This window comes from Haemorhous mexicanus, chromosome 5 (assembly GCF_027477595.1).
Source record: "Haemorhous mexicanus isolate bHaeMex1 chromosome 5, bHaeMex1.pri, whole genome shotgun sequence".
Taxonomy (NCBI): domain Eukaryota; kingdom Metazoa; phylum Chordata; class Aves; order Passeriformes; family Fringillidae; genus Haemorhous; species Haemorhous mexicanus.
The window spans coordinates 25,174,064-25,189,925 of NC_082345.1; the positions used below are offsets into that span (position 1 = coordinate 25,174,064).

General features: G+C 41.9%; 1 protein-coding gene across 4 annotated transcripts; it reads left to right on the forward strand.

The window, feature by feature from the left end:
* The first annotated feature begins 613 nt into the window (after positions 1 to 613).
* CSF2RB (colony stimulating factor 2 receptor subunit beta) lies at positions 614 to 14,664 on the forward strand. Of its 4 annotated transcripts, none has more exons than XM_059846350.1 (14): positions 614 to 764; positions 1,711 to 1,880; positions 4,131 to 4,260; positions 6,219 to 6,403; positions 6,717 to 6,865; positions 7,736 to 7,907; positions 7,998 to 8,130; positions 8,230 to 8,390; positions 9,288 to 9,433; positions 9,534 to 9,708; positions 10,708 to 10,798; positions 11,046 to 11,115; positions 11,880 to 11,983; positions 12,255 to 14,664. In XM_059846350.1, exons 2-14 carry the CDS (start codon positions 1,811 to 1,813, stop codon positions 13,456 to 13,458), a joined length of 2,790 nt encoding a protein of 929 aa, XP_059702333.1. In that variant the 5' UTR covers positions 614 to 764; positions 1,711 to 1,810; the 3' UTR covers positions 13,459 to 14,664. The 4 variants fall into 4 exon arrangements, with proteins under 4 accessions (XP_059702333.1, XP_059702330.1, XP_059702331.1 ...); XM_059846347.1 differs by having other exon boundaries at positions 640 to 882; positions 1,518 to 1,880; XM_059846348.1 differs by having other exon boundaries at positions 640 to 882; positions 1,591 to 1,880.
* Positions 14,665 to 15,862: the final 1,198 nt, after the last annotated feature.

Consider the following 15,862-nt stretch of genomic DNA (forward strand, 5'->3'; position numbering starts at 1 on the left):
TATTCTGTATCTGGGGACTCATATGAGCCCCCATAGTTTATCCCTGAGAACACAAACCTGAGCATGTCTCTCCCTTATGGCTGCCTAACTTTCCTAAGGTTTATTTCTGAATGCTACTGGGCTAAGTTTTATGGTTGGATTAAAAGATCAGGCTGCCTTGGATGTAGGATAACTTCAGATCAACTACTCTCACCAGTTTTCTTTTGTTTCCTTTATGTACTACAGTACGTATATTATTAATTGTTGTTGAAATGGGTAAAACTTAGAAATATTACTAAAAGTAAAGAGTTACAGAGATAAAGGTAGTTCACTCTCCCACAGTACAGATGTACAAACAAAAGTCCAGAGGAATCCCTGCCATGAAGATTGTCTAGTCTAGAGCAAAGCAAGAAACAGCACTGGAGTGAAAAACAGAAAATTCTTTCTTCATCTCTCTTACATCTGCTGCAGTCAGTCCTGTATCTTTCTTAAAATACATAAGTCTCATGATCTGGTAATTGCTAACACATAGATTGGCAATGACAAACTTCCTTTCCCTTCCTTCCCAGTTAGCCCAGCAGTCCCATCTAAGTGCGTGCTTTGGGGGCTAAAATAGGAAGTACAGACTTCCTATTTTGTGCAATTGCACAGACTTTCCTTGAAAGGGGGGTGTCAGCTTCTCTGGAAGTGGCATTTGAGGTTCACAAAAGATGTAGTAGTTATTTTGAAGACTTACTTGCCAAGAAAATCCTGTGGCTGGTTTATACTTCTGTCTCCAGTTCTAGGCAAGTGTGGGTTTGCTGCTATCTGCATCAGAGGATTCTGGTGCTGGGGGGTGGTGCTGGACAGGGAGAGTCACCCACCAGGTTGAATCATCTGCCTCACAGACACCCCTGGATTCAGGTAAGGGAATGGCTTCCTTTCTGGGGGAAGCATAATGGCAGAGGCTGCTCTCATACAAGGACTTGTGAGTTACTGGGGGATTCCTTAGCTGCCATGATTATTCATGGGCTCAGCCAGCTGTTTCCAGTCCAAGGAAGTGGCTTTTGGGAATCTGAAAGTCAGGAGGAATTTAAAAGGGGTTTTTCCATGCTCCCCTAAAGTAGAAAAAGTCTCAGATCTGTAACGTACTTCAGTAGGTGTGTGTATTATGATTTTGAGAGAGCAGGGAGAGATGGCCAAAATTACTTAAATTCCAGTATTGAACAGTGGGGTCCATGGTCCTGGGACTGCTCAATATACTTTCACTCTCTACAATCACCAGGAAAAAAATTTAATTTCTTTGGTAGTTTGTCTACAATTTGTAACTTGTTTGGGGGGCGTTGAGAAAAGTTGAAGGAAATTCTCAAAGTGAATGAATATGGAAATCCGTCCACTACAGCTCCTAGGAACTGTGTCATTGAGATCATATTTTTAAGGAAATTAACCACTGTTGTGGTTCATTAGGAGGGCTTTAAGCATAAAGAGCAGAAGAATGAAATGAATTTTAAGGATGAGTTCTCATCACAAATCAGGATTTTTTTCTTGTTGCTACTCAGCTGACCAAATCCCTGCACTTCCTTGGAAATGTACATTTACTTCATTCTTTGCTTGCATTGCAACAACACACAGCAAGAAGATGTGAATTTTGTCCTACAAGAAATGCTGGGTAGAAGTTCTTCCTGAATGTCACTTCAACGTGATCTTAAAGAAGTTCCCTTATTCAGTTTTACTTCTCTTTATGTGAAACAGAAACAAACAGCTCCACAGTAAGCAGGGCAAGAGAGTAGACAGTGGGCAATGAAAACTCTGAAACTCTGAGTTAGGATCAAGCTTGTGTGCCAAGGACAATATGGACATGAAAGAGATTTTCATCCTGCTGCTGTATCTGTATTTGGTCTTCCGCGTTCAAGCCATTCAAGGTGAGATTCAAATTTATATTCTCTTTTGTCCTTTCATTATTGCCTTTTTTTAAAATCTGTCTCCTTCTTTCAGCTAATGTTCTTCCTCCTTTTCTGCTTGCTTTTCTGCTTTCTTCTCCTGTTTTCTAAGCTGTAAGAGAGCAGACATCCTGATCAAAACCAGCATGTAGCAGGTGCATGTGCAGGCAAATCAGTTGTATGTTGGTGGTATGGGCAGTTGAAATGCTATATAAATGGATGAGATGAACAAGCTGATTGAATAATGAGTGAATGGAAGGAGGAATAGACCCTGATAATTAGTGAAACATAGGAAAATGAAGGGCTGCATAATTCAGATGGTGCACAGGAGTAGAGACATGTGGCCAGACACAAGACAGTGTCGTGGGGGCTACCAAGAGCAAAATCCAGATGACCTGATTTTCTTCTTGTGGAATAGCTGACAGATAAAGAGACCATCTGCCATATCCATTGCTTGTGTTTCCTTTCTTACACAATGAGAACTTATTTCTCCCTTCTCTTTTTTCTTTTCTTTTCTTTTCTTTTCTTTTCTTTTCTTTTCTTTTCTTTTCTTTTCTTTTCTTTTCTTTTCTTTTCTTTTCTTTTCTTTTCTTTTCTTTTCTTTTCTTTTCTTTTCTTTTCTTTTCTTTTCTTTCTTTTCTTTTCTTTTCTTTTCTTTTCTTTTCTTTTCTTTTCTTTTCTTTTCTTTTCTTTTCTTCTTTTCTTTTCTTTTCTTTTCTTTTCTTTTCTTTTCTTTTCTTTTCTTTTCTTTTCTTTTCTTTTCTTTTCTTTTCTTTTCTTTTCTTTTCTTTTCTTTTCTTTTCTTTTCTTTTCTTTTCTTTTCTTTTCTTTTCTTTTCTCTTACCCCCCTTACCCCTTTCTTCTCCCTTCTTTCTCCCATGCTCGTCCCTGCCCTGCCCCCTGATTTGATTTCACAGAGCTGGGAATAGGAAGTACACCATACCTGCCACAAGACTAGGCCTATAGCCATCCTAGAGACAGGAGAAAAAGAGTGTTATCAGGAGTTGTGCCCCATGGACATCTACCTTTTCTAATGCAGACGCCTCATGTCTGCAGTAGCTGGAGGAGTTGTGCTGCCTGGCCCAGCATCAATTACAGGATATCTTCCTTTGTGGTTTCTGAGGGAAAATGTATTACTGTATAGGTCAGACATTCTTGGCATTCTGAGCCTTAGCCCCACATTCACACTTCCACATCCTTCTCTATGTGGGATGCTCCATTTTCTGGTTACACAAGGAAAGCAGTAGAACTTACTTTGTACTGGTTTTCAGTAGAAGATCAAAGCAAGGTCCCTCTTATGCCTCCTAAGACAGCATCACTCTGTTCTGATGGAGTTTTGCCTGTAAAAAGCCCCTCAAACAAGCTGATTGTAGCTCTCATTGAAAAATATCATTTGAGAGAGCACACTCATGTATGCACCTTTGTCACCTGAAGGTGCAATATCCCTATAGTGCAGCATGGATATTACCTTCAGGGAAAATAAGAAAGGATAAGAAAACAGCTTGCTTCATAGTGCATGTGCCAGAGGCAGTCTGTATTTTTCAGCTTCACAGTTGTGAACTTAAAAAAAATATCCTTGATGAGAGGTCTGACAATCTCTGGATCATAAATCTAGTTCCAACAAATTAGTTTGGACACTCTTCTTAGTCATAGCAAGGCTATTGCCAGAGCATCTCACTTTTGAATAGACCTTTCTAGTATCACAAACTTTACTGGGAAGTCAGTAGCAAAGAAGTTCACACAGCAACACATAAGTAGGAAATGATCACCATATGTCTGCTGACCATGGTATCTACTAATCCTTGGACATGCTCAGTGTTTAAAAAGTGATACCTTGGCTAGAACTGTATGCCTTGCAGGCACAAAGCTTACACTTAATTGTTGTTAGTTGTAGCTTGGTTTGGACACTTGTGCATTGTGGAGATGTGCAGACTGGTCACAACTCTGCACATACATTCATGGAGTCATGCCCCATCCCTGAGATGTTCAGGGCCAGCTTGAATGGGGCTCTGAGCAAAGTGGTGCAGTGGAAGGTGTCCCTGCTCACGGCAGGAGGGTTGGAACTACATGGTATTTAAGGCGCCTTCCACCCCAAACATTTCTATGAGTCTATGATTTTCTGGTGCCAAGAGGAGGCTTCTGTTATCAGTGCCTTACCCATTCTGTATCTCATCTCTCACCATTTATATTTTTAATTACTGCATCTTTTCTTTGCCTGAATTACTTTCTCAGAGAGTGTCCCAATGAAAAGCTTGAAGTGCTACAATGACTACAACTCACAGGTGACTTGCACATGGATGGAGCATTCAGAGGCCCATGACCTCATTGGTATGATTCTTTACCAAAGGGATAATGTCAGCTCGTAAGTACCTGAAATGCGCTGAGCTAGATAAAAGTCCAAAGGGAAATTTGCCATAACTTGGAATCCTGGGGACATGCAGTCAAGTTTTTAGAAAGCACATCCACTCTCTTTTTTAATTAAGAAAAATTATACCTGCTTCTGAGGCCTCCTCTAGGAAGAGTGGAATGAATAGACTATGCCAGTGGAGTTATTTTTATCACCTTTACAATTATTTTCCATAATTTTGTTGTAGGATCATAGATATGAAATAAGATGGGGCATATAGGCTGCTAATAATCAGCATTAGGGGACAAGTGTGAGTATTGTTTGTAAACCCTAAAGGGAGGAGATATTCCCCCTGTTATTTTGCTCATTTAGGAGATCGTTGAGAGCGTGGTTTTGATAACTTTTGAGAAATATGTGTAGACTGTATATTCATGAGATAGAGAGAGCTGGTAGGTTCTCTATCTGTGCCATCAGTTTTCCTCCCAGAGATACTGGTTTATGACAGTATCTCTCTGTCACATTTGTTTCCTTTCAAAAGAGAACCAAATCACCAGACTGGATCGTTGGTGAGAATAAGAAAGGACAGAAATAGAGGAATAGATAAGGGAAAGAAGAAGGCAAAGATGGATAGTTGAGAAGAAAATTATTTAGAGTCTGGAGATACAGGAAGAAAAAGAAAAATTAAGAACTCTTGATTTTATTGCAAACAAGAGGGAATTTAATAGACCTAAAAGTAGATGAAAACAGTGAAATAACTTTGGAACAGGACCTTGAAGCTAAATGCTTCTGGGAAAAGATGATATAAAGTTCCTTGGACTTTTGGAGGATTCTCTGAAACATTGTTACATGATGAAGTGTGTGGATCATGAAATATAACTGAGGTGAAGGAATCAGACAAGCAGGCGTTAAACAGGGACAGTCACAAAGCTGAAATCAAAATGGACAACAATTAAACAAGATCAGCTCATAGATCAAGAATAGTTGACTAAACCCCAGACTGGAAGGTAATGCTGGTGAGTAGATAGAAATAACTTCAGGGCTTCACACCTTTTGGGCTGACTCTTTTGCTTAAGGCTACACACGTACTGCAGTGTCCAATCCATACTTCAGCAACGTCCCTGGTTTCCTTCCTAATACCCAACTTATAAAAATAGCGATAGTGCTGAATAATGCTTGCTGACATATAGTTGGCTAGAATACTCCATCCTATCCTGGAAGAGAGTATTTGGCCTTAAATATTCAGAACTTAATATTTCTCATCTGAGCTGCAACAAGATAATACACTGGGCATGAAGCCATAAGCACAAACAAAATTCCACAGGGTACATAAAGAAGCAAAGCATCTCTCCAGCAGCTAAGGCTACTGCAACCACACAAAGATTATCCTCCCATGCCTAGTTTAAAAAATTGTTTCTAATTTTCATGATGCTGCTTGGCCTGGAGAAAGGCCATCTGAAAGGAGGATTAACACTGTGGATGAAATCTTTAATGAATACTTAAGGTCCCTTGGCAGAACAGAATCACTAAGGATACAGAAGTACATTTTGGTTGAGAATCTTTTTCTAAGTGTTTTTCTGGTACTGCAAAATAAAAGTCTTAAAGCAGCTTAGGCTCATCAGAAATTTTATGGCCTTTAACTCTGAGTAAAAGGTGTATTTACATGACATTAATTTTCATCATACTATTTCTAAAAATATGAGATTACATAGAGCTAGGCTAAAAAGTAACAAAAATTTACTGGTACTGTAACATTCTGCCACACAACTTTGAAATGAGGAGGCAAAATTCTGGTGTAAAAAATGTTTCTCATATTAACTGATGCAAACCAGGACTAATAGGAACAATGAGAAGAGGATATAAGTGCCTTCGTGAATTATAACAACAGAATGGCATGAAATTGGTTTCAGTTTTAATGTTGTACTAACTACAGGACTTTGGATCAGATCTTTATAGATCACTTTCTCTGTACACAGGAAGAACAAGGACATGTCTTGCAAACCCCAGACAAAAAATGACTTGCATGAAGCTCCAGACGTGTATGTGCACTGGGTCTGCAACATGACTACAGACTATTTAGGAATAGGGGTAGAGGATACTTATGGCTTCAGACCTAAAAAGGTTCTTCAAACAGAACTGGATGTTGATCTTTTCCAAAATGGTAAGGCTTGAAATACCAAATTCTTGTTTCCCAATGAATTTTAAGGATTTTTGAGAATGTATTTGCTGTTCATCTGGAATTGTGAAAACTGCCAATGAATTCCACATTGTGAGGGTTGGGTAGGGAGAGAAGGTGGCAAGTTTCTGAGAGCAGCTGGATGTGGTATCATCTCAGGAGCTAGAAAAGCAGGAGGTACTTGGTCTGTCAGGGATAAGATACTCTGGAAATGGGGAAGCTTACCTACATGTTTTCTTCCCCTCTTTGTATCATTTCCTCATTATCTCCTCTCATGCACTGTGCCTTCACCTTCCAGTTCGGCCCCTCCCACCTCAAAACCTCTCAGTCAACCCAATGACATCAGGAGACTTCTTGCTGACCTGGCAAACAGCCGATGGAAGCCAGGGGCTGGGCAATGCACTGGACTATGAGGTCACTTACAAGCGGCAGGGGGAGTCCTGGGAGGTAAGAGCAGAGGAGCTGAGCTCTCCTGGCTTGGGCTGCACCATTTTGGGCAGCTCAAAGTCTGGCGTAAAAGTTGTGCAAAGGAATGGTCTTTCCATTCTTCAGTGACTGTGAACAGATATAACAAGTGTTGTTTTGGGTCAGGTGGAATGGGCTCTCTTTCTGGAGGCAAGTGACTTGGCCTGTGAAATACCATTTTTCCTGAACTGAATGCAAAGATCTCCACTCAAAGAAACCCTCAACCACTGTACCTGGTTTTCAGTTGGATTTGAATCCCTCTTAAACTGAATTAAATCATGTTCAAAAAGGAGGCTGTGGGTTCATGTGGGGAAAACAGCAAAATACATTTGAAGTTGCTCCCCCTTTGAGACAGATATGTTTTGGGGTTTTATTTTTTTTTTCTTTCAAGTTTTTAGGAGTCCATATCCTTTGCCCTATTATTTCCCTAGATCTGCATATGTTTCTGTTCTGTACCTGTCAGACTTATCTTTAGATTTTAAGTGAATTATCTTTGCCAGATTCCCACACAATTCTGCTCTGAACAGTGCTATGAACATGTGTAGCTGGAGCTGAAGACAGTCTGGACTTTGCAAGCTGCAGGAGTTTGCTACTTGTTGCGGGGCGAGATTGTGCCTGGCAGTGGCCATGCCTCACCTGTCCTGAGTTGTGCTGCAGCACACGCTGGAGCCCTCTTGTGTGGCAGTGAGGAGACACTGCATGGCAGCATGTGCATGGACCATCACACTTGTGGGACTGTTGGACATGCAGCCTGGCAGTCAACTCCTCCTCTCACTGTTTCCCTGTCTTCCCTCCACCTCTCCATTCCCCAATGTCCCAATTTCCTCCGTCCCTTCCTCTCCCCAACAACAGGAAGCTGCCTCGCTCTTGCTCTCCAGCACCACCCAGTGCAGTCTCAGCCCTGAGGACCTTGTCCCAGGGAGCAGCTACGTTGCCCGTGTGCGAGCCAGACCAGGGCAGGCCAGCAGCTTCTCTGGGCAGTACAGCGAGTGGAGCATGGAGGTGTCATGGAAGACCCCTGAAGGTAGCATGGGATGGAGTGGGGCCATGAAGGGCTGGAAACTGAGAAGCCAGAACTTCCCTGTCACTAACCTTGCACTTGTGTTCTCTGAAGGAGGCCTTCAGCCCAGGAACCTTCGCTGCCTCTTCAATGGTGGAGACCGTCTGACGTGCAGCTGGGAGGTGAAGAAAGTGATCACCACCTCTGTCCTCTTTGGCTTGTTCTTCAGGGCCACCCCAGCATCACAGTATGTGCTCTGCCCATGGCAGCGTGTCTGTGCCTCTCCCATGGGGCTTCTGCCTGTCCCAGTCCCCTGACTTCCATTCTTCCTCTTTCTTCCCCTCAGAGAAGAGGAGTGCTCTCCTGTGCATGAGAAGACTTTAGCCCACACCCCATATGTGGTCCAGAGCTGTGAGATCCCTGTTAGCAATTCTAGCAGCCAGAGCCAGTACCATGTATCTGTCCGGGCCAAGACAGAGGAAAAACTGATCAAAGCCTACAAAAACAGTGAGTTCCTGTGTTGTTTCCTGCTTCTCCTTCTTGTTTCTTGGAGAGATGCCTGTCTGAGCAAGTGGAGCTGAGGACAATGGTGTTGAGGAAAAGTTACTGGGAAGCAGAAGAAACAATCACTGATGAAGAAAGGGACTGTACCAGGTCAGAGCTCGGGGGTGTAGGTGTGGAGTTCCTCAGTGGTACTTGTTACTCTGAGGAAGGTAACAGTGATGGAAACTGTTGTGCAGAAATCCAGGTTGTGACCTGGAGCTTCTCAGTGAGCATTTGCCATCCTGCTGACTTCTCTGTGATTCACATTCATGAGTGTTCCAGGTGACAGGGGACTGTGGTGAGAGGTGTTTGTATTGAGTAGGAGTGTGTCACTATGTGATTTCTCAAGAAGTCAGTGAGCTCTTGTGGGTTTGTGCAATGGCCCCTGGAACACTGGATGAGGTAGGAATCCTTTTCCCACTGAGATGCACCATGTAGGCCGTCTCTGCCCACATGTATCTGAAGGTATTTGGGTGACTTCTCAAACTCTAAAACTAGGGCATCTCCTGCAGAGGGTGAAAATATCAGGAGGTAGCTCCAAGAGAATTGAAAATTTCTGGAAATGTGATGGAAAAGTATAGCTATTTCAACTATTGCTTTGCTGCTTTTCTGTACACAGGGAGTGCTCTCAGTATTCACGGGTATGGATTTTCTGTTATTTAATAATCTTGTATACTGTTAATACTGTTGTATTTGACTAGAAAATGAAGATACAGAGAGTTAAGAAGTGTTTAAAAGCTGAGCCATTTTAAATTGCACAAAACAACCTTGTTTTCAGTCCCTGGAAATTATTCACAATGTGGAAAGAAAAGACTGGGCCAGTAGGTTGGTAAGTGCTCTGAGACATTCAATGTGTTTCAGTTCAGGTGCTGCCCCCTGCAAACGTGTCAGTAACAGCAACAGAGAACCAAGAGTATGAACTAAGGTGGAAAAAACACAGTTTCAATTACAACTTCATAACACAGAGATACCAAGTCAAGTACTGGGAAAACAACCGATATGAAAAGGTAATTTACAAAGTGAAAGAGTCATGGATATTTCTTCACTGGTCAAATGGAAAGACAGTTCTTCTCACCTCTGTCATTTGTGCTTCTTTCCTCTCCCCAGACTCTCCAGGTGTTAAATATCAGCAATGATGAACCTCCCTTCATCTTCACCCTGCAGATGCTGGCAGCATCTACAGAATATAGGGGGAAAATGCGTGCAAGGGTGAATAGGCCTCCGGAATATGAGGGACCTTGGAGTGAATGGAGTGAGGAGTTCACCTGGAAGACTGAGAATGGTACTTTTCATGCAGCTGCTTCTGTCAGGTTTTGGTGGACTGCTAATGGCTGGGGTAGCTCTTTAGTATAACACATTGTCTCAGCTGGTGTTGGAGTGAGTGCAGCCATAGCCTAGTTGGAGTCACTTACCAAGGCAGCTGCCCTGCCTGCATCCTTGCAGTGCATCAACACTGCTAGGGAAGGAAGTGAATGACCTTTTAAGCTTCTTTCTTGCTTGCCTTCATAAGGTGAAGGCAACTAACCATAAAGTTTTCCATGTGGAGAATAAATCAAAGACATCCTGCCCAAAAGATTATCATTATTTTCTGATTCCAGTAATCCATTCTGCTGTCAGTGACTAAAGAGCCTGATACTTTAAGAAGATAGAAGATAAGCCATCAGCTTTTTATATTTGCAGAGTGACTATAAGGTTGTGTAAAACACACAATGAAGTAAAAATCTTTTCATGTTTTTGCTGTTTATGGACTTGGAGGCAGAATGTCTGCCATCATACAATCTTTTGCCCAACGTAATATGATCTTGCAAGGTTTGTCCTGAGGAAGGTTGTAGTGGTTATACTGTGGGCAAATTTTGATGCATGTATTCAGGAAGAAATTAGTGTGCTGCTGTTGCTGTTGGCAGGGGGAGCTCTTATAAAATTTCTGAGACCCCGTTTCCTCAGAACTGTGCAGAGTCAGGGAGACTTAAGATATCTGAAGCCATGCCTGTTGTTTATAGTGGAGTTAGGCCCATAACCATCTTTTTATTAGCTTAAAATGTTTAATTCTGATGTCAGTAGAAGCTAAGAAGTGAATCAGTAAAGGAAACAATGAACTCCTTTGGTCAGTTCAGGGCACATTTGGCCTGTCCCACTTTGGAGGATATTTCAACAGTTTAAGAGCCCTAAGATCCTGTTCCTCCACATATCAAATTCCCTGAATAGTGGCCAGAGAGAAAAACCTGTTGCAGGAAACAGTCACTCTGCAGGTGGATAGCTTTTTCTCTTTTCTCTGTTTCAGTTCTGCCACCTGTGGTTCTCCCGGTGGCGGTCCCAGCTCTCATCATCGCTTCGCTGATAATTGCTTATGTCAGCTATAAGTATTTCCTCAGGTAGGCTTGCATTGCTACAGGGAGACCATGTGGGTGGCATGAAGTCTGAGGCACTTCTTGTCTCCCAGGAGAGAGGTCTGTGTGGAGATGGGCCTTGGTGGGCAGCCTTGTGAATGGCTGTGCAGGGGAGAGCTGGGGGGCTGCCTCTGTTGTGCCCCGCTGTGCTGAGCAGCACAGTGCACGTAGTGCAGCCTTTTCTGGTAGCAGCAAATTGAGAAGCAAATCTTGAAAACTGTTCTTGCTGCAGGAAGAAGAAAATGTGGGAGGAAAAGATTCCGAACCCCAGCAAGAGTCTCCTGATCCAGGGCTACCTGGGGGTAAGAGGGAACTGTACCTTGAAGGATTCATTATTTCTCTTTCTTTTTCAGGACTTCCAATAATCTTAAGAGCTCTTCTTGTTTTCTAGTCCACAATGAACGGATATCTTCATTTATCTATCACTTGTTTTTAGGGAAAGTTCTGGTCCTACTCAATATCACAGTGCTCTTATATTTAGCTGGCCTCTTTGTGCTACGCTTGTCAGCACAACTGTGATCTAAAATCAATGCAGAAAAATTTTCAGTACTTTAAAATTTCCTGCTCCTTGCTTTTTAAAGGGGTTCTTAAAACCTCACCAACTCTCAAAAGCAGTTCCTAGGGGGCACTGCCAAGTAGCTCCCTGAAAAGCTTGGAGTTTGCTCTCTTGTAGACCAGAGTAGCAACTCTACTGTTCCTTTTTGTTTTTTCCAGTTACTTTGAAAATGTTAAACTCAATCATTTCATGATCCCTTTGGCCAAGACAACCACCTACTATCAAATCCCTTAGGTCCTTCATTCACAAATAATAAGTTTAGGAGGGCATCTTTCTTTGTTGGCTCACTGAATACTTTTAGTTAGGTCAGTGGTGAGGCAATATGGGTTTGAAGAAACCATCTTCTGGAGAGGAGAACATACCTGTGAGTTGTATTAGTGACAATGTATCCCTGTTACCAGGTGCTGTAGGTTCTCCTATTTGTTTTCTTTGTCCACGGGAATTCCTGATTCCTGATTCTACTGCCAGTGAGATACTGCTCTTTGGTCATGTCTGCTTTTTCAATTTCAGAAAGGGCATTTGGGAAGTTGGCCAACATGCAACCAGCTGGACTTCAACAAATACAACCTTTCAGAGAAAATGGAGCAGGCTAGCTTTCTTCAGGTTGTGGATGGGTGAGTGAACAGCACATGATGGTGACACTCTGGATAGTCTCTAAGACCTCTGCCATGGCAGAATATAATCAAATGTTCTGTCACTAAAAATCCTATACAAGTTGCTTTTGAGAAGGAGATTCAATTTTTTACTACAGGGGTAACTGCATCTGCAAGAAATTTTTGCTAAGCTTGTGTGTAACTATGTGTGTTTTCAAGTAAGATTGGTTCATGTTTTGTGTTTAAAACAATATTCTCTCTCACGAGCAACTTTTAACTTTCCCAAATTCAGGCAGGCGAAGAATTTGGCGGAGTGCCCTGAAGGGCAGACTAAGAAGACAGATGTTTCCCCTGTTACACCTGACCTACAGAACTCATACCATGCTTTAAATGAGTCAGAGCATGCCCCAGTTTCCTGCTCAAGTCAGAGAGCTGGTCATTCCCTTCCCATTTCAAGGAGAAACAGTGATGGTGCAAGTATTGGTTCCCACACAGCAATCCCTTTCTTTGCTTTCAATGGTCCATACTTGTACAGCCCAGTGGTGTCCTCTCACCCTGATATACACCACACCCAGGAAATGGACTCTGTGGGACTCAGTAAGAAATCGGTTTCCCTTCAATATGTGACTCTCCCAAGGGAAGACTCTCCCCAGGCCCCACAGAGCCAAGAGCAGCCAGAAGCAGCTCCTCCAAGGGACATGCTCCCAAATCAGAAGGAGATGATGCAGCACCTCAATGACAAGGACGAAGTCTCGTGGTCCTCATCACCCCATGAAGAAGGCACCAACAAGGGAACAGAGGAGCAAAACTCTCCAAAGGCTCTCAACTGTACCACTTCTCCTCAACAGTGCCCCTTGGAGTACATCACCACCGATAGCCTGGTACTGCCATCAGCCAGCACCACCACCCATCCTCCACTTGTCACAGCTGAGGAATCACCCTGTGGCTCACAGCAGCCCCAGCCTCCCAGTGACCACTCTTGCCATGAGTCTTCTCAGGGGAAAACTGGTGTCATGATCCCAGTTTCAGGCCAAGCACCAGCCTCATCTCCTGAATTGCACCTGGATACCTTTGGTGACTATCTTACTCTGCCTGAAGGTCTCCGTGAACATTCAAAGCCCACAAAGATTTCTTTGCCTGTCTTACAGAAGGAAAATGGTATTCCTAGAAAGCAGCCTTTGTCAGAAGGTAACTTGGTGGTGTTAAACCCTGACAGCACTGAGCCAGTTTTCCTTTGCCAAGTTGGTGACTATTGCTTCCACAGCCTGAAATCCAGTGTGAAGATGGATAATAGTCAGGAAGACCACCAAGTCATGAAACTTTCTGAAAGCAAAACAACACTTGGGCAGCCTGTATGTGACGATGAATCCATCACAGGGAACGAAAAGGATGTATGGAAGAGGGAAAAATTACAGGCCATCCAGCTCTTCAAAAACCTGAAATCAGATGATTACTTTTCCTGGCAGCAATCTTTGAGGATTAAAGAAATCTGTTAAATGGGTACATATTAATGAATACCAAAGAGACAGGTAACTGAAAGAGGTTGCAACTATCTGGTGAAAATGAACCCTCAAACCTAGGAACAAATAAACATCAGTTCCATTTTCAAGCTTCCAGTCCAGTGTGTTAAAAAACTTGAAGTAACTCAATGTCATTCTTGGTGGTCTTCACAGCATTGGCATGAAGGACTACACAAATATTGTAGTGTAGTATTTTTTAAACTTTTTGGCTTATCCATGAGGATCAGTTTATCTTCCTCATGATCCCGTAATGTGTCACAATCATCTTGCAATTATATCAAATTGCTTGGCAAATCTTGTGGCAGGAAATGCAGACTTAACAGCTTGAAAGGCTATCAGAAGAAGACAAGCTTGAAAACCTTGGAAAGAAAAGTGCTGTCCTTAAAAGCAATTTTGTTTAATTTCTGTGCACTTATAAAATAGCTCTAAAAGCCACCAAGGAAATTCTGTATCTTTGCCTTTCCACTATGGCATGAAATAGGTATTGCCTAAGGTGAAATAAACCCAGACACTTATAGAAGCATAAATAAAAAATGAGAAAAAGATTGTTGAAATCCAGGAAAAGTTTCTTAATGTTAATATCCAGTCTATCACAGTGGATTCAGAGGATAACAAGGAAACATCACTGGCATACATAAAGCAAGTTGTAAAGAACCATTTGGAAGAAGAAATGTTACTGAAAGAAGACCCAAGGGCTCCTAAGGTTCAGTGAGAGGGAGTGGGGCAGATAACAGAAAATGGCAAGTAGGAGATGCTGGGAAGGTGCACAAGCCTGTAACTGATGTGGTTCTTCTATTTCTAAGTGTTGAAGTACTATATGATTTTCTTTCACATTCATTGACTGTTTATGCATTATATACTTCATCCTAAAGTGTAATTGGTTCTTAGTTTGTTTGTTTTTTTCCTTAAGTAATGAGAGTTGAGAAAGAGGAGACCTTTTTCCCAGTTTTGCTGTATAGAAGGTGGTGTGAGGTAAGAGCATTTGTCCAGAACTGCTACTCTGCAATCTGTGAAAAGGCTTTGGTTTCAGACCTGAAGGTAGACTTGACTTCCAATAAACCATATTTTTTTTCAAATATAAAATCTGTATTAATACACATATTATTTCTTCCTATAAGTATTTTGCTTCGTATGTTAAAAATATTGTGTTTATTTTTAATTAATAAAAATACTATCAGCTCATTTGCTCAGGTCTCAAAAAATTCTGTGGGTTCAACTATGCAATGTGTGAGGCAGGACGTTTTTCTCCTGACTTTGCTGTATTACTTGACAGAGAAAAGAAGTTCTGTGTTTGTGCCACTTGATTCCTCCTGCTGGGTTAATGGGACTGTGCTGATTCAGAAATTACAGTGAAATTATTTGGGTTTTTGGGAATTTAATCCTTGTAAACACCATTTTAAATCTGAAAGGTGTGCAAATTGAACTTGGTGCTCTTCACAGTAGAAAGCAGGCAGTTGCAGCCTCTGATAGAGAATAGTGATGAACACTGGGAGATTTGCAATTTAGACCTTTTGTAATAGATGGATTTTTTTTTTTGTTAATTTCTTCTTTGGCCTTTTATAAGGGGCACAATTAATTTCTTCCAGGCTGTATAATTGTGCTCTATTGAAGCATATCCTAAAAGGAGATGTTCAAATTCATATGTAAATGTTGTATCTGAATTCATACTGAATTCATATCTTTGATATGCATCACTTTGCTGGGCCTTGAATTGCTGGGGTTTAATAATCAAGAAGAATAATGAGTGGGAGAAGTTTTATTCAACTCAGTGGCTTTTGGATAAAGCCCATTTGCATTGTCATCAGTACTCTAAGATGTCATCAGTACTCTGACAGCTCTCTGTTCCTTCTGCTCCTCTGCACTTCGCTGGGCATTTGCAGAGGCTGATTTTGGAGACAGGATTTACAGATAAAAGCACATTTGTTATGATCCCACAGAGACAATATTATCATCTGAAGGAGCCTGGAATTTGCAGAGTAACATGCCATTGTCAGGATAGGGGAGCTGCACAGTGGTTTGCTTTCCAGCTATAACAATTCATTTAGAGCAGAATGGATTTCTGCTCTAGAGACTCTTTCTTCAATATCCACCTAAGTACCATTGCATGAAATATACAATGAACATTGGAAACAGAGCTCATAATCTATGGCTCTTCTATGCCAGAGGAATCCACTTCTTATTGGAATCAGAACTTCTATAAACTTCACCTGTTGCTGATCCTATGAATTTTCCATTCTCCTCTGCATGAGGTCCAGATGCAGTGAGGGTGGTAAAAAGCATTTTACAATCCTGTAGCCTGGTGATTCAAGATTTAGAAGCAGTCATGAGCCCCAGGTCTTCAACTTCCTGATCATTAGCTTGAGCCACAAAGTTACTGTGC